The 23145-nt window shown below is 44.3% G+C and overlaps 1 protein-coding gene and 2 long non-coding RNA genes across 8 annotated transcripts in view; 1 reads left to right on the top strand and 2 right to left on the bottom strand.

Annotated features, from left to right (window-relative positions):
* SLC10A7 (solute carrier family 10 member 7) overlaps positions 1 to 23145 on the top strand; it is a 148083-nt gene that overhangs the window by 8688 nt on the left and 116250 nt on the right. For 3 of the 6 annotated variants that reach the window (XM_042870852.1, XM_042870853.1, XM_042870854.1), the window contains one exon: positions 3764 to 3839. In XM_042870852.1, the coding sequence (XP_042726786.1) occupies positions 3764 to 3839 (76 nt within the window). Of the gene's footprint in view, positions 1 to 3763; positions 3840 to 4494; positions 4580 to 4666; positions 5310 to 11683; positions 11746 to 23145 lie in introns of those variants that run through there. The other 3 variants (XM_042870858.1, XM_042870856.1, XM_042870855.1) reach the window with 3 other exon arrangements.
* Positions 7377 to 13443, bottom strand: LOC122179771. Its single transcript, XR_006178827.1, has 9 exons — positions 13400 to 13443; positions 13156 to 13302; positions 12823 to 12867; positions 11836 to 12278; positions 11586 to 11732; positions 10446 to 10527; positions 9996 to 10031; positions 9281 to 9455; positions 7377 to 8952 (listed from the first exon to the last, which is right to left on the bottom strand). It is a non-coding gene; the product is annotated as an uncharacterized LOC122179771 (long non-coding RNA).
* On the bottom strand, positions 19094 to 22509 carry LOC122179770. The gene is made up of 3 exons (XR_006178826.1): positions 22468 to 22509; positions 21143 to 21325; positions 19094 to 19939 (listed from the first exon to the last, which is right to left on the bottom strand). It is a non-coding gene; the product is annotated as an uncharacterized LOC122179770 (long non-coding RNA).

Below are 23145 nucleotides of genomic sequence, written 5' to 3'. Positions count from 1 at the left end.
CCTCACTTTTGTTTCTAATGTTTTAGGGATGCGTTCTTTTACGTGCGCGACTATGTCCGTATGGGGATACACACGCACTTCTGAAATTCCATGTAACATTATCTTCGTCCTAACAGTGCACAGCTGCAGTTTTTACTCCCTACAAATATTGTAGTGTCCAAACAAAGACAGGGACTTTGGCAAAGGTACGTCCTCACCGCATATGCGTATCGCATTCCGTAGCGGGTAGCGGCCGATCGTCTCTCAGAGGCCTGGAAAAACAGATGTCTGCTCCTTAAGGCGTTCAGCTCCCTTTTGGCAGGGTGGCGCAGTCAAGGCCACAGCTAGTTTGTTCCCTGCCCGAATTCAGCGTGTACGGCAGATTCTTTCATCCTTCCCGGCAGTCTGTTTGCCGTGCTAGTTGAGAGGCCATTATGGAGTTAACAGCTTTTCTTCTCTGTTTCTACGGTTCATTTTCCTTTTCTCTACACATGGGGTGATATTAGAAGGTCAGTTCTGCGGTTACCTTTAAAAATATTAAAAAGAATAGGAACCGACATCGCTGCGCACATCTTTGGTCTTCACTTTTTAAACAGTCTGGATTTTGCATCGACAGGATCTCTTTGGAAAAAAACATGATGCAGCTTATGAATGGTTGTGCAGGTTCACCTCTCGTTGTTGTTCTTAGCGTATAGCACTTAAGGCAGGAGATGCAAAAATCTCATACAGGATACAGTTTGGTAGGTGCACATCTGAAATAGGGGAACTTGGAGTTTACCACTCAGTTGTCTGCAGCGTAAAAGTTATTTTTTATGACCCTTTAACAAGGGCTTATGCCCCTGATGTTAGAGCTTGCAACATTTCCTCATGGAGTGGCCGTTAGCAGCGTTTATGTGTTGCTGGCATTGCATTTAGTTGTTGTAAAGCAAGAAAAAAAAACAGTCAGGCTATTTGCACATTTATTTTATATGTGCGATTGAAAACATTGCCATTTAATGGACTGCTGGACCAAGATTTTTTTTTTTTTTTTTAAAAAAGACATTTAGAATCATAGCTTGCTGATGCTGTTTTTTTTTTTTGTTTTTTTTTTTTTTTTTTTTTTTTAAATAAAATTCTTAATGCATTTTTTCTAGCGTGAGAGCATTTACAGCTGTTTGTGCTATTAAAACTTTCTCCTCTTTCAGTGTGGAAAATTCCCATCAGCTGACTTGAATACACTTGCACCCCTTTCATATCTCTCTGAGTAACTTTGAACTTTATCTGTCCTTATTAGTGCAGGTGAAAAGTTCAAGGAGCCGACTGCCAAATGACCACATAGAAGAGAGATTATGTTATCACAGGCAGTATAAGGGGGGGCTACAGGAATCACCATTTGCCTATTTATACTTGGAGAGACACATTAAACTTGGCTGACCATTTCTTTTTCCCGTGTTTCTCTTCCGTTCAGTGGGAAGTTACCCTGCCTAAGCATTGACCACTCCCTGTTTCTATAGACTTCACGCAAAGCTCAACGTGCCACGTATTTCCGAGGTGATGCTAGGTGTTTCATGGCATCGGATGCATGTAACGGTTACACCGTTGCCTTTCTTTTCCGCAGTGTCTAACTGACAAACTGAACCCTTTCATTGTCATTTACTTCTTTCTTCTTTTTAAGCTGTTTGTGTATTCACAGCATATTCATTGCACCGTAATACGTTCCTTGTTTCTCCCTGGATTTAACACTTGTGTTTGCCATTGCTTTTGGACTGTTAGTTTTTTAGACCTGAGGTAGCACGCACGTACAGAGCAGTCACGTGGGTGAAAGTAGGAATACGGAAAGTATGAATGTATTTATTTGCTTATTTCTTCTTTTAGTAGCAGCTGATGGAAAACAAGGTAACGGGAACCTAGAAAGGCACAGTTCTTCGCATCTCTCTTAGCAGTCAGTGTTTGCATTGGTGAACTGTGTTTCTAAAGAAATGCAGCATTCTCATCATTTCTTTCATTTTATTTATTTATTTATTTTTTTTCCCCAACACCCACATGTCAGGATGCTATCAAGCTATGTGCATCTGGACATACAATGTAATAATTGTCTTTAAGTTAGGTGTGTAGCTATCTTGTTAATGCTAGATACTGTGTTGCAGATGGGGAAACAGAGTCACAGACAACTTCAAGTTTTTGGTAAACAGCTATGTGACTATTCGAAGTGGTGTTTGCAGAACTACGGAGTGTCAGGGCCTCGAAGAGACAGCGTGGACATTCTGGTGGCTCGTACAGGGCAGTAACTGCAATGCAAACTGACCATCTATTTATTACTCAAAGTTTGCATAGTATTTTCACAGTCGTGATGCTATAGTGCAGGGGAAAACCTTGCAATGAAAGCAGAGTAGCAACATCCTAGGCAGCAACAGGTGAGGACATGTTCAAGTGCAGCAGCTGCAGAAATAAAGGCAACAATCAACTTAGCTGCGTAACTCCTCACGTACACAGGGGCCTGCAGTGAGATACCCTCAGTTCTGCTGCCTGCCCTTACGTGATATCTGGGAGGGGGTGGATCCTGGTTTCACCCCTTCAAGTCAGTCAGGTACATCGCATGCACCTGAGCTCCCCTGTGTCGGCCTTGCCTTCACACCAGGCGCTCTGTCACCAGTTCAGGCCGTGACTTGCATTTTTGCTGCACTGCACCCCTTCGTGGCATGAAGCAGTGATTGAGTACAGTACCGGTAAGCCCTTTGCATTACAACAATCCATGAGTTTGGCAGCTGCATATAGGCCCGTTGTCACACGTTAATGTGCTGTGGGCAGGGCGCCACTCCTTAGGTAACAAGTCTGCTGGTCTGTCTTGGACTTCCCCTATGAATAATACAATAAGTCAAAAAAAAAAAAAAAAAAAAGATCTGAGGCTTCCAAATCCTCTAGTTGAATTTCCATCTGCTTGACTTTCTTCTTATTCTCGATTGAACCGAGATCCGTGGATTCCCTTGATCTAACTCTTTTTTTCCCTTTTAATGATACAGTTCTTAATTTTAGAGGGGAAGTGCCACTTCAGGATAAGGCAGTTTGCCCCATCAGAGACATAGTTTCATTTTCCAGTTGTCTGTTATGATCTATTGCAAACCTGATTTACATCTTTTTCGAAGCAATGGTACACGTTAAAAGTTGGTGGTAGCTGCTATGCTGCAGCAGGTGTTGTTATTACTCTTTTCTCAGCTGTCAAAAGTGTTTGATTTCAATTCTGCAAGTATTCTGCCCTTTTTGAGGGATTTCTAATAATGGAATCGTTGTTCCTTCTAGGTTCCTCTTTTTCAATTTTTTTGCGTAGCTCATAACCACAAGGAACCCTGTAATCACCGAACACACTAGCTTTTTAAGAAATTCCTTCTTAAGCAAGTACACTGCTGCCACACCCACCTAGCTTACCTAACATAATGCAGTGAATGCACTGAAAAGCACAGCAATAAAAGGAGTGTAGCAAACTCCTACGCTGCAGCAAAAAAAAACTTATTCAAACTCAATAGCCATGGATATAGAAAGAGAAAATCCACTTACCTTCCAAAGATCTCAGGCACATAGAGGTCTTCAGCTAAGTGCTCTCGCCTGCCCTGCCGCCCCTTTTATGCGATGTGGGAAGGGGTGGCTTCTGGCTCCACCCCTTCCAGTCACTTAAATACATCGCATGCAGCTGAGCTCCTGTAGGTTAGCCTTGCCTTTCCAGGTGGTACTCATGTCTTTGTTTGTGACTTAGTGTTTCTGCTTTTCCTGTAAGGAATGTAATATATATTTTTTTTTTTCTTGTTTTCAGGTTGCAGACAGTAGGCTGTATGCCACCTCCTGTGTCATCTGCAGTGATTTTAACCAAGGCTGTCGGTGGAAATGAGGTGAGTGTTTTCTGTTTTCATTTCTGAAATGTTTTCTTTCTCCAAAAAGGAAAACACCAACGAAGCACAGAAGTTCAAGAAAGTGTTTCTTTACAATTAAACTATGGGGCAGAAAGCTTAACGTAAAACCTCTTAAATTAAAGCTTGGGTATTGCGTTTGTGTCACACAAGAGATATGGTGAGAAAAACTCAGTTTTCTGAGGTGACCGAAAGGGTTTTGTTAGAATTTAGAATTGTTTGGAGTCTTTGTGCTTGTTACTGCACTCTATTTCCTACTTATGTAATAATTCAGTGCTATGTATTGGTTCTTTTACAGACTGTGAATTTAGTGGGTAAGAACTACCCTTGTGGTGGTTGTCTGAATGGTGGTTATGATTAAGGGGTCCTATTGCAGAAGTTTCTCAAGGCACAAATGTAGCATGATGAGAGACACCTGAAGTTAATGAGGTCTTAACATGTTAGAGAGTGTGATAATAAAGTTAGGGAACTGTGAGTTTTATTGTAGGGCGAAGACCTCAGCGGGACGGAAATGCCAATATCGTGGTTGTCTGTGCAAAGCTTTTTCTTACTCTATAGCATGCCATTCTCAGGAGCACCAGGTGGTTAGTGTTTAGCAAACAAATACAGGTGTCTTAATGCAGTTCTTTTTTTTTAGCTCTGCGTCCTTATACCTACAGAAGCTGGCCGAAAGGTAATGGGTGAGGAAGGGGGAGTACAGCACTCGGGAGGCTGTTTGTAATGCTAAGCGTTTCCTCTGCACGAGGTTGGGTGAATCACATTTTTAAGTTACAGCCATTAGTTGCACAGGTATCATTGTCTGAGTTCAGGCACTTGGGACCGATTGATGTCAGCTTTGAAAACACACGATAGGACTGAAATAGATTGAAGTCGTATTTTGTACTGACGAAGTGCTGCGTAGTTCATCTGTCCTCTGAAGAGAGACCCAAAGCATCCAAAGTGAAGCATCTTTAATTCCGGGTAACCCTGATGCATAGCGCTATCTGCGTGCTGCCTGATATCCAGGGCGGTAAGAAATCCTGATGTAGATGTTGTCAAGTGGATTAGTTAGTGTATGGAAATATTATTCGAGAACAGGGAAATAGTAATATTTGAGCCATAGAGAAGTAAGTTTTGTTTAGTTATCATTCTAGATTGATGTGCTGTAGGTGGTACCGAAATGCCACTGAGCGACCGGTGTGGATGGAACGAGCTACGGAACGAGCAGCGGTTCAGCGTTAGCAGCGTTTTTTCTGTCCTTGCAACAAAGAGGAAATACTCTGTGGGGAAAAAGAAGGTGCAATGTGTCGGTAGGAAGCACTATGAAAAAGCATGTGTGTGTGGGGGTGAGGGAGGTAACATCTGGGTGATTAGTGTTTACTGTTATGCCATAGTATTCTTTCGGTGTGGGGTACATGTGCCTAATTTTCAGCAGCTGCAAACTGGGCATTCTGTCATAGAATTATAGAATCACCAAGGTTGGAAAAGACCTAAAAGATCACCCAGTCCAACCGTTCACCTATTCCCAGTAACTCTCAATAAACCATGTCCCTCAACACAACATCCAGCCTTTCCTTGAACACCCCCAGGGTCGGCGACTCCACCACCTCCCTGGGCAGTCCATTCCAGTGCCTGACCTCCCTTTCTGAAAAGTAATACTTCCTCATGTCCAGCCTGAATCTCCCCTGCCGTAGCTTGAAACCATTCCCCCTGGTCCTATCACTAATGACACGAGAGAAGAGGCTGACCCCCAGCTCACTGCAGCATCCCTTCACGTAGTTATAAAGAGCAAAGAGGTCTCCCCTGAGCCTCCTCTTCTCCAGGCTGAACATTCCCAGCTCCTTCAGCCTTTCCTCATACGGCCTGTGTTCCAGACCCCTCACCAGCTTTGTTGCCTTCCTTTGAACACTTTCCAGGGCCTCAATATCTTTCTTGCAGTGAGGGGCCCAAAACTGGACACAGTACTCGAGGTGTGGCCTCACTAGTGCTGAATATAGGGGAACAATCACCTCTCTGCTCCTGCTTGCCACACTGTTTCTGATGCAAGCCAGGATGCCATTGGCCTTCTTGGTCACCTGGGCACACTGCTGGCTCACATTCAGCCGAGCATCAATCAATACCCCCAGGTCCGTTTCCTCTACGCAGTCCTCCAGCCACAGTGCCCCAAGCCTGTAGCGTCGCCTGGGGTTGTTGTGGCTGAAGTGCAGGACCCAGCATTTGGCCTTGTTGAAACTCATCCCATTGGCTTCAACCCAGCTTTCTAGTGATGTCATGTGATGTTTGGGTAGTACTTGTGTATGTGACTGCCGGAGTAAGCTCAAACCTGTAGTTCTGTGCTAAACTGGTGTTGCTGAAATAAAAAAAATACATGCTTATTAAGTTTTTACAGATAGTTGTTAACAAGAGAGTGAATCAGGAGCTGGGCCTTGGGAACTGGGAGTTCTCAGTCAGCCTCTAGGGATACAGGACATTAAATGGACTCCAATCTTGGCGGGTCTTTTCCTACTCGGGTTATTTGATCAAGGTACGTGGAAGAGAAACAGCTTTTAAATGCACTTCTTGTAAATAAAGTCTGAGGCCAGTTTTTTCTGAAGCGGAGGGGCTTTCCAGTGCTAGCTGATTTTGGAAATAGGGTGATTGTCCGCTTTCTTCTTTGTACTGAGGGAGGAGAGCCTCTTAACGTTCTTTGCCAGTTCTCACCTTAGCCTTTGCTGCTATCTTTCTTCTGCTGATGTGAGCAGAATGGTGCTGGTTTTTGGTTTTTTTTTTTTAGATTGCAATTAGTTTTTAGAGATGAACAAGAATTTAAGTGTGGGAGTCAACTACAGAAAGAGGCGATCGGGCTGTCAGAATGATCGTTCACGACAATGTCTTCCAAACTGCTTTTGCTTCATCAGGCGTTCCCTTTACCTACAGATTGACTTTCCTAATGGTGTATAATGTTAAATGAAGACAGAAGATTTGCTCACAATCAGTGTAATGAAGAAGCATCTTGTGAGGTAGTTACTTTGTGAGCTGTCCCACCATTGCAGAGTGCCGACACGCTAACAGCTCAACAGACTTCTTGAAATGCAGTAGGTGGGAGTGCTGCCGGTTGACTACTACAGCAGCACAGATGCTCGTAGGCTGTATTTCAGTTGCACTGACTGCTGTTTGTGTGTGTGGATGCTTGGAAATTCTGAGGTAAGTATCAAGCCTGGGACTGTCCAAGCGCCCGTGCCATGCTAGGAGTTGTACTCGGGGGGGCTGGTTTGTGGTTTACAGTTTCCTCTGTCACTCACTCCTTGGGTAAAACTGAGTTGGGGAGCACATCAGTGGGTTTAGCTGGGACAGATACAGGCCAGTTATTTTTGCAGTGTTAGAAGATCAGGACTGAAAAGCATTATGAAAGCTGCAGTTACCTTTGGAGACAGGGTGATAGAGTATTTGGTTGAGTGCATAAAAAGTATCTGTGTGCTTTCTTTACAGTGAGATTATACTGTACGCAGGGAATTAGAGTGCTAATGGTACAAGATCCATTTATTTTATTTGACGGTACAAAATAACTTGTTGCAGTTTTTCTGGCTGAAATGGGTGTAGCGAGCAGAGCTCTTGCTTAAATTTACCACTCTATATTTTTATTCTTGGAGAAGGTACCACTCTGAGATTGTCGTTGGCTGCGCTTGAATCAAGCGTCATGTTATAACTCAGAATAGTGGCAGCTATGCAGGCTACTGGTGTTTGTCTCTCTGATCCTTCCAACACATGATACATGGGAAAAGTCTTCCAGGTACATGTCCTCTTGACTTGCTCTCTGATTTTTTCCCCATGCTGGCTGCGTTGCTCAGGAATATAAATGAAAAAATAGCAGTAGGAAAAATAAATCAGATTCTACATGTCATTTGGATGGTGTTTAAAGAAAATAGAACAGCTAAAACTGTCAGCAAGTGTGGACAAGCCCCCAGCAAAGTTTCCTGGAACAGACCAGGGGAAAACAGGAGCATGTCACTATTCCTGCCTACTTCTTGTTGTCAAAAACAGAAATTTAATTGTTTAAAATTAAGCTCACAGTAGTACTACTGAAAAGTAAGCCCTGGAAAAATGCAGTTTTTGGGAGCGGCTTTTTCACATCTTTAAGTGAAGTACATAATCAAAAGGCAAGCCTTTTGTGCAAAGTCACAGGAAAGACTGATTTCTCTAAAAATAGCTTATGCTCTTTGAACTGTGTCTTCATGCACAGTAACCTTTTAAACGTGAAGGAAGAAAATAAGTAGTACAAGCTGTGGCAGTTGGAGTCACACAACACTGCATCCTAGTAGAGTGGTTGCCCGTAGAAGGTAACACAAAGCAGTTGTTTCATAATGCTCAAGATACTCAAATCAACCGTGTGCTGGTGTTTAGGTGTCTCTGAAGACCTGGGTTCTTGTTAAAATACATCAGTCCTTCCTGTCACAGTACATCTAGTGTCATTTTCACATGGTGCTGTGCCTGAAAGTATCTACTACTATTTGTTTGTTTAACTTTCCCTCTCCTTTTTAAATTGACTCTATCACTTGCCATAAACTTAACATGAGCTTTAAAAATAGTTTTGCAAGTTCTAAATTGCCTACTCCCAGCCTGAATACTTCTAGCTGAAAGCATAATTAAGTCTGCCGTCAGATACTGAACGCACATCTTCAATAAACTTACATAGGTGTCAGAGGACTATTTAAGCTAAAGTATCTTTATGGCACATGTACCATTATGCAGACCTAACTGTGCAGGCATAACCATTTTATGCACATTGGAGCTGTTACGCTATTAAATTAAGCCAGTCTCATTTTCATTAGTCTAATCTTTTATTTATCCTGAGAATTTTCTTTTTGTCATAACTCTGCTTTGAGCAGATGGTTTTCATTTGACCATCTTTTGTCACTTAACGTTCTTCTGTGAACAGGGAGGGCATTTAGAATCCATCAGCACCTGGGAGAAGCCTGGATTATTACTTACAGTGCAGTTGTCATCACTACGAGCTTTGGTAACACAGCTCAAGTAGAAATCTGTGGAGTTCCTCATCATCTTCTCAGGTTCTCAGGAACCCGGAGCTGTTGTGAGCTCTTCTTAGTTTTTCCTCAGCTCTCATTTATCATCTGTAGCTCTGAAACAGATTTACAGTTGAAAGGAGCAGTTACTGAGAGCATTCATCCCTGCTCATAGTTTACCAGAAACGAGCTCAGGGTAATCGAGGGATTTTTCAAATCCCTGCGGTCCAGCATTCCTTCTCTAATTCTTGGCTTGCATGTTATTAAAGCTTCAGGTTCTTACAAGGCATTTGAAGAGCAGCTGACTTTTCACAGTAACATAGCCAACAAAGTAGTTTTGTGACATAAGGCTTTAATTTGTGTCTGGTTACTAAAGCTTTTAGCTCAGGTTCTCGTCTCACAGCTCCTAAAGCATCCTGTGGTAAAATCTCGTCTCCTACTCACCCTGAAAGCGTGCAAGACAGATTTTTTCTGATTGTCACAAATTCTTCTTTTACTTCTGGGCGTTCATCCAATAGCTTCTTTCCTCCTTTCTTTGCCACGTGCTGTTAAGATCCCCGTTCACTCCCTCTCTGTGTCACAGAAATCCATCCCACTGAGCCTGCTAACCAAATGTGAGCTGCAAGGGAAAAAAAATGCATACAGCAAAGGTGAGGTAAATGCCAGGGAAACTAACAATTAACGCTCATTTTCTTTTCTGCACTACTTTATGATGTAGTCTGTACACATTTGGGAAGCATTGTTACATCGCATGCTTTTAACAGCTTCACCCGTAACGCAGGCATTCACAAAAACTTGATTCCTTGGAATTACATTTGAGCACCTGGGCCCTGTCCAGCAACCATTTTGAGCCATCCCAGCCTCCTGTGCTCAGGATTATACTTGCACAGCCAACCACCAAGTCTGACTAGGTAAGTGTTTTCAGAGGCCTCGCTATCACTTTGTCACAGGGCACAGCCAGAATTAAGGTTTATTTAAATCTATCTGTTCTGGAACACGCAACAAAGCAGGAAGGTGTTTGTGACATAAGGAAATCAGGACAGGAAAGGGGTCTTGTTCTCATACTTGTTAAAAAAAAAAAAAACACAAACAACAACTTCGTTTCTCCATATCACCCTGTGGTTACTTCTGGTTAAAAACAGAGAGTGCAAAAGCTTACCTTATCAAGCACGGAGCACGCTATGAAATGCATTGCCTAGAGAAAACAAGCATAGGTGTTATCTGAATCAATCAGCAAAACATGTATTGAAATACTTCCAGAGCGAGGTCTGCTGCCTGCTAAAAGCACGCTTCTGTACCCTCAGCTGTTTGTTATTCATGGCTGTTTGATGAAATATCAAGTCTGTTTCCTGTGAGGTATAAGAATGTAACTTCACTTTCCACAGGGCTTGAAGCAAAAGACTAAGAGAGCAGCAAAGATCAGGGGGGTTGGACTCTATGATCTGTGGGGGTCCCTTCCAACCCCTGCAATTGTGTGATCCTGTGGAATATGCAAAAGGTGACAGCCATAAGAAAGTAAGAGTGATTTCTTTGTGGTAGTGGCTTCTCACACAGCTGTAATTGCACAATGACAGCAGGTGTAGCACAGGGGTCATTTTCTGACAGTTACCTTGAAGTTGCATACAGCAGGTGACCGCGACCTGAGCTGCAGTACAAGGCCCATTCCGGTTCTGCTGTCCTTCACTGGCTGGCTTAGAAAACAAACAAAAAAAGTTCCATATTAGCTTGTGTTTAGCAGTGGGTGAATAAGTTTATTTATCCCATATATTAACATTGCTGTTAATTTAGCTGTAAGGTAGAAGAAAAACCTGTTAGTGCTGCTGCTTCCCTAGGCAGTTTGTGTCAATTGCTCATGGCAGAAAATATTTACTGTGACTTGACTTTTCGTAGATGCACCCAGCTGCTTGCCTGGGGGGGGGGCTGGACTTCCGCGTGAGCTTAGCTGGCTGTATCTCTGTTTGTGTCACTGAATGAAAGGTCTTTGTGTTACTAATAGAAAATCCGCAATGCTAATGCACTGCAGCATTAGTTGTCAGAAAAGGCACTTTCTAAGTCTCTCTAAAAAGAGCATTAGAAATCGTGTAGAAGATTGCTAAATTTAAGGATTTGAGAAATACCTCTCATTTAAAGATCATTGGCAGCTCACTGCAGATCAGTATAATTCAAAGACATCTATAACATTGCTTCTCCTGTCTTATATTTGTCACTTGCTCATCCAAAACACAAAAAGCTTCTGGGTATTTTTCTGTGGAACAATTATTTTCATCTAGGATTAATCTATTTCACACAGTAACTTGCTCCAACCTATGGAGAAGAAAGTACTTCTGCTGCATTCAAGCTTGCCCATTGAGCTTTTCAGCTATTTACCTTTTTCAGCTTCCTTGTCAGATGGAATAATATCTACTAGTCAAATATCTAATAATATTAATATCTAATAGTCAAATAACTACTTTATTGCTTACTTGTAATCAATCACAGCAACAGAAAGTTAAGCAAGATGTTATCAAAATAGTTGTTATCTTAGATATGTATTTTTCCAATCAGGTAAATGTAACATCCCTTTACTGACAGTGAAGGTGTTGCTTCTTTTGTAGCAACATATTTCTTTAGAATGTATTCATTGCTATCCTTTTCCAGAATTATTAAAAATTCAGTAACTGAAGTGATAGGAGAACAACCTTATCTATGTAAGGATATAAACAGGTAATATCTTCATCTTCACTTACAAAAGCAGAGCAGACCAACTTACTTTCAATGGAACTCAACCCTGAAGACAGGATACTTGGCAAGGTTTTTTCTCATCTTCTTTTCAAAAGGGTTTTTGTCATCTTGGGGCTTTTTTCTTAGAAGGACTCTTTGGCCGGAGAGCATGGAGAGCAACAGAGCAGCAGGCGTCCTGTCATTCAGAAGCATTACTTCAGGCATAACCATGTGGAACATCTTGGCTTTATTAGGAATCTGAAGACAGCAAGCTGCCAGCTTTTAGAAAAGCCACTCACCTCTTTGGAATTCTTCTTCACAGCTAAGGTCCCCAGAGCCAAGCACTTTCCTGTTCAGGTACTAGGAGAACAACTACTGCAGAAGTCCACACTCCTGCACTTGCATGGGGAGCCCTTTTGCAAAGTTGGGGGCTTTCTGGAAATTTTTATGTACGCACAAGAAGCAGATCAGCAAAGACAGCATTGTACTTGTCAACCAAAACAACCAGAGGCTAATAAAGTGTGCCAGTTTTCTTCTCACTCGTGTGAAGTCAGTCTCCTTGCTGTAACCCTTACCATCTACTTCTACAGTGGAAGTCCTAATCCACTGAAGCTTGAGGGTGGATCCTTTGGCCAGACTCTTTTCTTGTTGCAGTCACCTAAACTCTTACAGGCTTTTGATACCATCCAGTGCATGCACACCCACTGCACAAGTTCCATCTTCAACTGCATACTCCAAAGTCCTTCAAAAGGAAATTCAAAAGGAAATCTTGACTCACCCCTCAGGACACAGTTACTACACACAAACAACTTTTAGTCAGAGACACAGGTTATAACAGGGAGTACATATTTCAAAGCACTTGAGTGGTGCTTACAAATGAAACCTTGCCATCAGGCACTACTCACATCACACACCCTTCAAGCCCGGTCTCCTACACCCCGGTTTGGGCTATAGGAACACCACCAAAAAGCACCCACCACCCAGGAGAGCCCCAGCATCAAGCCCCAGCACCCAGCCCCAGCACCAGGGTAACCCCACTACCCAAGTGGGTGAGCTCTCGTCCCTCAGGCACCCTCCGTACAGGAGGGGCCCGAAGGCAAGACACTCACAAAGCAGAACCCACCCTCCCTCCAAAAAAAAAAAAAAATATATCTCTTTAGAGATAGTGCAAATTTCGCGGACTAGCAAACAAAAAAAAATTCGAAAAACCCCCCTGGCAAAGTGCCAGGAGGACCCCCCCAAAAAAAAACAAAACACAAATTACTAATAGTGAAAGGAATACTCACAAAATAGAAAACGTACTTCTACAACTTCTCTACAGCCACCAACCGCTGAAAAAAAGAAACAAAGAAACAAGAGTGCTAAAGATTCTGACAACCGAAACACCAACAGCTAAGAAAAAAAACACAAAGAGACAATAGAGTGCTAAAGACTCTGCCACACCCAAGACACCAACCACTTAAAAGCAAAAGAAAAGGAACATAAAGGGAGGACAGAGCGCTCAAGATTCCGACACAACCAAAGCACCAACAGCAAGGAAAAAAAAAAAAAACACAAAGAAACTATACAGTGCTCAACATTCTGAGACAACCAAAACACCACCATTGTGCACCACTCACCAGAAAACCAAAAAGCCTGCATCTCGGGTCATCTGAGCTCCCCTTGGCTCACAAAGTATCCTTCGGCACAGCCCCACCTCATTGCTGCATCTCCTCCAACAAGACAAAGATGATGGCAGGATTCGAAGCCTTCCGCCAGGAGATGGACTGCACAAAAAAAAAAAAAAGAAAATAAGAATTACTACTCCCTTGTAACCCCACACCAAGGCAGCAGCACCACAACAAGCACTTGCACATTACTTACCTCTCCTTGAACTAACCCCATTCAGCTGCCACACACCTTCAAGGCTGAAAAGGAAACAAAACAAAGCAGGATGGAGCCTGGCCTCCACAAAGAGCCCAGGCACCCCCACAAACCAGAGCGCTTCAATTCCCAGCACCCTGCTAGAGCCATAAGCCCCATTCCAACAGAGAGACACAAGAACACAGCTCACTTCTGTCTGAAGGACCACCGACAACTGCACAGCAACAGGATCCCCAGCCGGGACACGCAGGAATAAGAGCTCCTGCAGAGAGACAAAAAAGCACAGAGAAGTGGTCAGATCCCCAGGCCACCGGCACTCACCTGTTCTCCCATTACTGACTCACATCACCACTCAGGCTCATCCTTGCAGGAAAAACGCACTGCTGAGGCCATTACCCTGCAACAGAACTGTTGCACCTGTGAATACACAGATATTACACTAAGTATTGAACTTTTTGCCTAAGCAGGTTATTAAAACAACACAAAATGCATACAGGGCTTACCCTTGACCCAGGCTGACTGTAAAACTCCAAGAGAAGCAATCCCAGGCAAGAGATTCATCCCCACCAGGATTCAGCTCTTAAATGGAGTCCAGGAGACACGAGCCAACCTCCACCACTTACGGCAGCGCAGGTGAATTGCCTTCACCTGTGCTCCCAGAGCTGACTCATTCCTCACCTCCTCCGGTGGTCAGTCAGAGGCTCAGGCTGTGATTCAACAGTTCACCTAAAAGGATAGAAACAATGGAGAAGACAAAAAAAAAAAAAAAAGCAGATTATCTGCCGTCACTTCCATTTTAAGCCCTTCATTCTGCTTCTCACCCACAGCAACAGCGGCATTAGGGCACCCGGGGGAGCACAGGGCGTTGCCACATTCTACTCATCCCGGCAACCGCAGCACCTGCAAAACAACCACGTGTGAGCTGAGAGCAACTCAGGGAGCTGAGCACCAACCCCCCACCACAAGGAAAAACAAAAAAGCCCTTGGGAGCCTAGCAAGCTCCAAAACAGCACCACGGTGTTCCCTAATGGCAAGGGGAGCCCAGCAGCAGCGCTGTACTGGCTCCACAAAGAGCTGGGTGAGAATCCAGAAGCTACCTGCCACCAGTGCCCCTTCCTTGTACTCCCCACCTCCTCCATCTCACCAGTGCCAGAACTGCTCACCTGTTTAAGCTCAGCCTTGATCCTCAGCAGCTCTCACTCACCCCACTGCAGGAGTAAAAACAAACAAACAAGCAAACAAATAACAAAGGAACTCTTGATCTCAGGCTTTGTTTTTTTAACCCCAGCAGCAGCAGGTCACAGAGGGCCAGGACCAACAAATCCACCCCACTCACTGCCATGGCAGCAAGAGGGGCAGAAAGCACCCAAAGCCTTCTTCAGAACCATACATATCTTTAAGGTAACAGAAGCCCAGCACTGCCACTACCCCGGCCCCCAGAAGAGCAGAATGGGAGCTCAGCAGTCTCATGCCACAGGCAGGGAGCCCCTAGCAACCCCCCAGGCAGTAGCCCACACGCCACAGGATGGGCCTCAGGGAGCACAGCGTGCATACTCCCATCGGTGCCAGAAATAATCCTCGCTGCAGGAGGCCCCGCTGTTGTCCTCAGTCTGAAACACAAGAGAAAAACAAGAGAAAACACCAAGTTAAACAAGTCAACCATATTTAGATCTTAAGGAAAAAAAAAAATAGCCTCGTGCTGTTTCTCATGCCCAGCAGCACCAGACTAAGGTGCATGGGCTTAACATACTTAGTCGAGCGCCTGCAGCACCCCCAAACCACCCAGCCTCACTAAGGCGGTAGAGCAAGATCCAGACTGCAAAAGCACCACATGGGTGCAAAAAAGCCAGGCAGGTAATGCCCCAAAGCAGGCAACGAGAGCCTGGCAGTAGGCACTCTGGACTGGCTGTGAAAAGAGGGGAGCCCAGCAAACTCACACTAGCCCCCAAAAAAGCAAAAAGACCCAAACCTACAAGCAGGAGCCCTACAGCAGCTCCAAAAAAAAAGAGCATGGAGACCCACAAAAAAAAAAAGCAGGCCAGGAGCAGCAGCAACAGCCCTCCAAAAAGACAGCATGCAAGCAAGGCAGCCTCCTGGTACAGGGAGCAGGAAGAACCCCCTGTAGCTCCCAGTGGCCTCTGGCAGGGTTTAAGAGGCTTGGAGGGAGGGCCCTGCCCTGGGCTCCTAACAGGGTGCAGCTGTGCCCGGGCAGCCCTGCAGCAGGTGGAGGTGATGGGTTCCTCAGCGCAGCTGGGCCGCCTGATGGCCGGCCCGGAGCCCTGACAGCTACCCCAAACAGCGAGGCTTCACATACCCAGACAATTCAGACCTTACACAGCTTGAAAAGTTCCTTATGACATATAATGCTGGTGCATGAGACGCTCACAGTTGGACATGTTATCTCTGGGGAATTGACAGTGTCTAATCCAGACGCCAAAGATCACAAGTAGTTTAATTCTTTGCTTCCCATTATGATTTCATTCCCACCTTTTTAAACACAGGGGAAAAAAAAACCAACGCTGCTGTTTATTGCTGCGTTACACAGACTTGAGGAAGGTTTCGTTACTTTTGAGCTACATTCATCTTTGTGACAGCATCGAGGCAAATACTTTCATTACTTCTCAACAATAATTCTTTCCTTCCGAACAGGTAGAACAAAGTAAAGATAAGCAATGTTCAGTTGCAAAGGAATGAATCGAAACGCTCTTGCACACGCTGATACGGTAGCACGGTCTGAAGCAGCTGATAGTCCTCCTAAAAAGAGACACTTTGAAGTAAAACAGGACAGAAAAGCCAGGTGAGCAAGGCTAAGGATAACCGTGACTCAGACTGCCATCTCGTCGCAGGGAATAAACTCATTGGCCGGTTTCCTCAGCAGACTTTTACCGTATTTCTAGACGGCGCATGTGTGCACGCACGTTCTTCTGTGAGAGCAGTGAGCGATAGCGATCTCCTCGGAAGCTATGCTTCAACGTGTCGGGAACCGTGGAGCAAATGTTCCTGACAACAACAACATGGCTCGTGCATAGAGTTCGCAGGCCTCCGTGCGTCTGCTCGTGAAAGTGTTGGAATTCCTCCGTGTTGCGCTGCTTGTACGAGCGGAATATCAAGCCACCGTATTCAAAAATGTGCCCCCGCATACGCTCATTGTCCTGCAGCTGCTGAATTTCTAGCAAGGCTTCGCCTGCAGCGATGTTATTCAGAGCTGTCTGCAGTTCCTGTGCCATTTTACTTCTCGGTAAAATGGCAGAGTTCAGTACTCCACTTTTGTACATCCTTTCGGGTACGTAAGAAGAGGCGATTGATAAACGCTTTGTTTGTACCCTGATTTACAACCGTAAATGACACGTAGCTAAATCTATGGCAAGTGACATTTTAATGGCTTGGAACATCTGGAAATGTAAACTCGTGCTACAGGAAGAAGCTCTTATAACTGGAACTACAGAAAGTCTGCTTAAAACAGGCGAGGCTGTCAGGGTTCATTTTGCTCAACCACAGCACTGGGGTTCAAAAGTATCGTGTTCTTAGGAAAACTTTCCGTAGGTTCAGTAGATATGATTTCCCATAAATCCTCGGAGAAGGGGAAGCGCACGCCACATAGATAGGTTACCGGGAATTCCAGAAATGTCAGCGTTACAACTAGATCGGAATGGGATATCTCGGTCTGTGGATGCATTTTGCAATTCCGTTCTTAACACGGACAAGTCTGAGAGCTGAACTCTCCTGCCGTAAACAGGGCTCCAACATGTACTCGTGTATTCTTTTTTTAAGCGTAGAACATTTCTTTCACATTGTCTTTGTCCGTCTACTTATGCTTAACGGTCTCCCAAATCTCCCCCGCCTCAAAACTTTCTCCTGCTATTAGGCACCGTACCCCACAGAAGCATTTCCTTACATCTTTAGCTGACTGTTGACTGTCACATCCCTCCCCTTTCACATCACCGGTCAGTTCCAGCATGGGGTTTGCCTTGTTCCTGACTAATACACGACCGCACCGAGACCGGCAGCCGACTATTTCCCAGCTGCCCAGACTATTCGGTTGGAGTAGCAGTCAGTGCTTGCTTCCAGAGATTATTTTCCTCGGGCAAATTGCTTGTTACGGTACCTTATCGTACAGCATCATATGTAGTAGTGTGTTAGTAGCTTGTGGTACTGTCACAGACTTGACTGGATCGATCTACGTCAGTGACAGGGGCAACAGACCTCTGCCCTCCCCCCCCACCTCAGTCCCACAAAAATGGGAAGGAAGGAAGGGAGGAAAAGAGCAGCGGCAACAATCTCAGGAAGAAAACTTATTTTGCTCTAATATCGGAATACAAGATAACACAATATATATACAATTTAAATGAAATTGAGATTAATAAATCAGACAAGATGAGAGAGAGAGTTCCCGGGACCGAGTCAAAACTGAAAAGCTTGGAACGGCCAGGAAAGCACCCTCCAGCACCCACTGCAAGGCAGCAAGAGAGCGCCCCCCCCCACCCGGAAGGGCCAGATCCCGTGACTTCTGTAATGTACAGGGATAGGTACCTGGGATTGGGGCATTAACACTTTAATACCCCATACACTACGTGATGTTTTAATGTGGAATACTGAAACCCAAAAACAAAAAAACATAGAATCATGACAGGTACTGATAGGAATGAGAGGGTGGTTGGACTACGCGATCTCGCAGGTCGTTTCCAACCTCGCGATTCTGTGATGCTGTGATTCTATGTAGTAGATGGCTCCTTTAGCAACCTTTTCAGGGCGCTGTGTTTGTAGCATACTTATTAATTATTGCGGTGTCCTGCTGTTTGGTTTTCTCTTTCTGCTGCTTTCAGAGCGGGAGGCAGCAAGCGAGACTTTTCATATTCCCTAATAATTTTTCTGCAAACTAATGCAGATCTGTCGTACAAGCGCATTTTGAGGCCATCTCCCGCCTTTCAGACTTCAAGCTCTTGAATCGCATGGCGCAAGGTAACGAAAAATTTAATCTTGTCAGGTTATTCAGGCCTGTGGAGCAAATTGTAATATGCTGAGACTTTATTTTGAGCCGTCTCCCTTCTTCGATGCTTTTTGCAACTCAAATTTTGCGTTCCTGCCAATTAGCATGCACCAGCTGCTACCAGCCAAAGAACACCTGTGCTGCTACTAGGCTACCTACAAAGTTGGGCCTGATTCTTCTCTTTCATCCTTGTGTAAATCAGCTTGACGTCTGCTCAAATCAAAGCGAGGCACTAAATAAGCCAGGGAAAGAGTCTCAAATGAAAATAGGGTCCGTACAATTCGCGGTCGGCAGATTCCAGCGAGCAAGATTTGGTCAAGCTAGTCTCATTAAGCATTGCTGTACAGCTGCTCCTAAATGATAGGGGGATATCAGCAGGTCCTCCTTGCATTGCAAGAGTCTAACAGAGAGCTGCTAAGACTATTAAGGGCCTGGAGCAGCTCCTGCTTGAGGAACGCCTCAGAAACTCCAGTCTGCTCAGCCCGTGAAAAACAAAATTGAGAAAGGATCTGATCACTGTTTACAAATACCTAAAGGGAAGTGAGAGGCAAATGGATGAGGCTGGGTTCTTCCCAGCGGTACGTGACATGCAGAATCAGACTCCGCAATCCACTTACGGTTAGGAAACAGGTATGTTTATTAGTGCACCAAGTGTGAAGGTGCTCCCCCTCACTCACTCACTTACAAAAGCAGCAATGACACAGTTACAGACTTCAGTACATATGTTTATTACACTCCGAGAAAAAAAAAAAAAGAATTCTAAGAAATACTTAACACGCCATCCCACCCTCTTGACTACGCGTTCCACAAATGTGGTGAGGCTCAAGCAGTCGTTGGATGAAGGCTAGCAGGCATTCTCATGGTTAACACAGCCTCCGCTCCCCTGCAGCCAATACACGATCTCTGGGCCGCTCAGTAGTGCTACTTTTAAAGCCTTGCTGTCTCATCATCCCCAGTTACCATCCCAGAATTGCCGTATTCCTAACTGCACCCTAGACCAGGCAGATCCCTACGCTGAACATTTATAGGGTTCTCACTGTCATCGTTCCCATCTTTAAAAACAGACCTCATATGATCATTGACCGCTAACTGAAATCTGGGGTCTAGCACGCTCTGACTGGCTTTTCCAATTTTACAATTTGCTCCGTGTTTCTGAATCTAATTTGTTAACCAATCTGATATTAATCTATTTAGTGCAAGTGCTAGGTAAACTAGCACCTCTTCCTTCACCTCTGGAAAAGATTGCACATAGCAACAACTCTGAAACATTCAAAGCTTCAGTAAGCTTTTCAGTAAGCTTTATCTGAGTATTTTCTGATCAAGCTGAAACAAGAGGTAACATTGTACAGGTTACATAGTTATTAAACATCATTTTTGCATCGCAAGTTTCAGAGGTCCATTAAGGTAGCAGTCCGCTGAGGCAGGGAGCTTTCTTCACCCTGCAGCGATGAATCCACAAAGATGCCTCCTTCTTTCCAATTGCCGCGTGGGTCGTTAAAAGTACTTGGAACGGTCCTTCCCACTCGGGCCCCCCAGGCAGATCTGAAACAGGCCTGATACACACAACATCCTGGTTAAATATCACGTACAAGTCCATCGAGGCCTCAGTCCCTAGATCCTAAAACTGGTTTTCATATTTCCCAATGCTGCTATTGTAGGCTTATTACACGCCGAGTTAGTATTTCACTCCTCGTTCCGTTAGTGCTACGTAAGGCCTTTCCTACCACATTTGGACAGGGCTTAACCCCTCTTTGGCTCTAAGTTCTGTCCTCGTCCTCAGAAGCGCCAAAAGCAATGACCGTGGCCAGGACAGTCCAGCTTCCTAGCCCAGATATACAATCTGTTCTTTAAGAGATTCGTCTTCTCTACCTGACCGCATGCCCGTGCTCTGCGTGATGCGCGCAACGCCAATGTATCCCCAATAGCTTGCTGACCTGTTGGACCTACTTCACAATGAAACGAGTTCCCGGGCCAGAGAACACTGTCGCAGGACCCCCAAAACCTCGGAAAAACTTCCTGCAGCAGTACCTAGACTGCTTCTGTGGCTTTATCGGTCCTGCAGGGGGAAGGTTCCAGCCACCCTGAAAAGGTGTTGGGTACAACTAACATGTGACAGAAACCCCCTTCTCTAGTCAGCTCTAAAAAAGTTTATTGCACATTGTTGTCCTGGAAAGTTCAGTATTCTAATCGGCTCTGCTTGTACCCCAATCCTGGTACTAGGATAGTACGTTCACTTTCTTCAAATACTTACTGCGTCTTTCCCCCCCTATAGCTTTCATTATGTACCCTTGGAACCAATTTCAATAACATAAGAAAGGGCAGCACAACCTCAGTCAGCTTGCTCTCATCCTATCTGCATCATTCATTAGACTCCTCTCCTCTCTGGAATACTTTACGGGTTCTAACTCAGGTTCAAATATTTCAAAGTTATCCTCTGAGAATAAAGCCAGATCACCAATTTCTTCACATTCAGCTGCGCGTTTTGCCTCCAGATCCACCCTCTCCTTGCTGATTTCCTGTGCAGTGTTACTTCTCTCATGTCCTTTACTGTGTGTAATAGCGATGCTCTCGGTAGCGACCCTTGGTCTTTCTGGACGGTACCGTGAGCGTCTATCACCCCAAAATATAACTAAGTGATCTGTCCCTGCATTTAAAGCTTTTGTCAAGGAAAATATTTTGGCCTTCTGAGAAGTCCCCCCCACAAGTAATGATTTTGCTTTGAATACTGAGTCAGTAGCAGTTACAGCGTACCCTACCTTGCTGTTTCTTTGACTCAAAAGCCTGCTTCTGTCATGAGTACAGGAAGCCTCGGCATCGTCCGGTGGTTCCTCCTGGAAGACCAGCCAGCAGTTGGGCGCCGCTAGCTCAGAGGTAGCTCTCCATCCATGTTTGCCGTCTGGAAAATTGCTTCCTTCCTCCTCTTTAGTCAGTTAAGCTTTCTGTTGATAAATGTAACAGTCACTTAAACCAAGAAAATACAACAAACGCATACTGCATTACACAGTTCTCTACTGTTACTGCAGTATTCGCATACTGCAGTAAAGTTCCACCTGGGGATGGAGGGCTCCGGTCTCAGGCTCCCTAGCTGACCATTTCCCAGAAGTAATTGGGTAGTACTCAGAACCCCAGGTAACGCTATCGAAGTTAACTGGGTCTTCCCTCCCTGTACTGAGGTTTTTGTTTTCCTATTCAAAAGGAATTAACTTCAGACTTGTTTTTGACAAAACCAGGCAGAAAGTATATCCTTAAAATCCACAGCAATAAACCCCACCTACTCATTCTTTACCTTGCTTTATCAAGTGTATCTATTTGCCACCAATAGATGTATAACTTCAAGAATACTATTTATCATCAACTCTTGTACCTAACAGTAGCTCTTGCCATCCAATTTGTCACCAGCAATATTGCGATATCATAGTCACATTCAGTTAGTCATATGAACTCCAAGAAGTCAGCCATTACTTCTTTTTATCTTTTACAAGCTTATACCCTCAGAAGCCACAGCTTTACCCCGGCTCAGCTGGCTCCTGCTTTCAACACCTATTGGGGTTGCAATTGTGGTCCTGCCAGGCATACCCAATGCCCACACACCTGAGTACACAGAGTACTTACAGAGTATCCTGAGTAGACAGGATTTCTGTAACTTCTGAGGATACAATGTAGTTTTTCCCCAGTTTACATTGAAGCAATGCTTCCCATCTGCTGGCCTTGCTGGACCTATTCCTGTTTTTCATCATTAACTTCAATTCTGTGCATCCAGTTGTATTCATAACTGTTACCTGAGTAACAACTTTGAAGAGTCCAGCTCATTCAAGAAGTTACATATTCCTACTTGTTTTCCTAACCTGTATTTGCAGGAGACTGTTTTCATGGGTCTTCCATGAAAGTCAGCTTCTTTACTGTTGGCTCCTACTGACAGTAAATCAGTACCTACAGAAAACAGCTCTTGATGTACCATGGAATAACAGGCACCACCATCTACCAGAAAATCCACCTCTTCACCCTGCTTCCCTAGCTAAACTTAAACCAAGGGATCTGCTGCAGTAAGCTTCCCAGATTCTCATCCCTCAGCTTTTGTTACCTGAGGTTTGCTCCCTTCTTTAATTTCTTCAAGACAATTTGATTTTTCTCCAACTGTCTCCACACCTAAAAGAAAAAAAAAACATTAGGCTGGCAACCAATTTCTAACAATAAAACGCTAGTGAGGATTAAACTGCAAAGCATCTGTTTTGGTGACACCTGTACAAAATCTGAATGAAAAAGCCATAGAATAAAATAAGACTATTAAAATACAATGTGATAAAACATACAGCAGTTACAACAAAAATCCTAACCTATAGCACCTTAGAACATACACAAATACAAAAATAGCAAACAAAAAAAAAAAAAAAAAAAAAAAAAAAAAAGAAAAAAACCATACCTTAATATGACCTCAAATACTCAGGCATCAACAACACAATATCTTTCCCTCCACTGCCAACCTTTAAATGAGATCTGAGAAGGGGTGGATCCTGGCTGCACCCTTTCTGCTCACTCAGGAAGATTGCATGCACCTGAGCTGCCCTGAGTTGGCCCTGCCTTCCCACCAGGTGCTCAATCATTGCTTCGGGCCGTGACTCAGCCTTTCTGCTACACCTGCTCTTATAAAAAGGCCCTTCCCAGCCATTTGGTAGGCTTTTTTTTCTTGTTCTGGAAGTTTTGCTGGTGGTGGTTGTTGTTTCTGTTGTTTCTGTTGTTTCTGTTGTTTCTGTTGTTTCTG

This window comes from Lagopus leucura, unplaced genomic scaffold (genome assembly GCF_019238085.1).
Source record: "Lagopus leucura isolate 7727_CA_CO unplaced genomic scaffold, USGS_WTPT01 Super-Scaffold_100004, whole genome shotgun sequence".
Taxonomy (NCBI): domain Eukaryota; kingdom Metazoa; phylum Chordata; class Aves; order Galliformes; family Phasianidae; genus Lagopus; species Lagopus leucura.
This window is presented reverse-complemented; position numbering and strand designations above follow the sequence as displayed.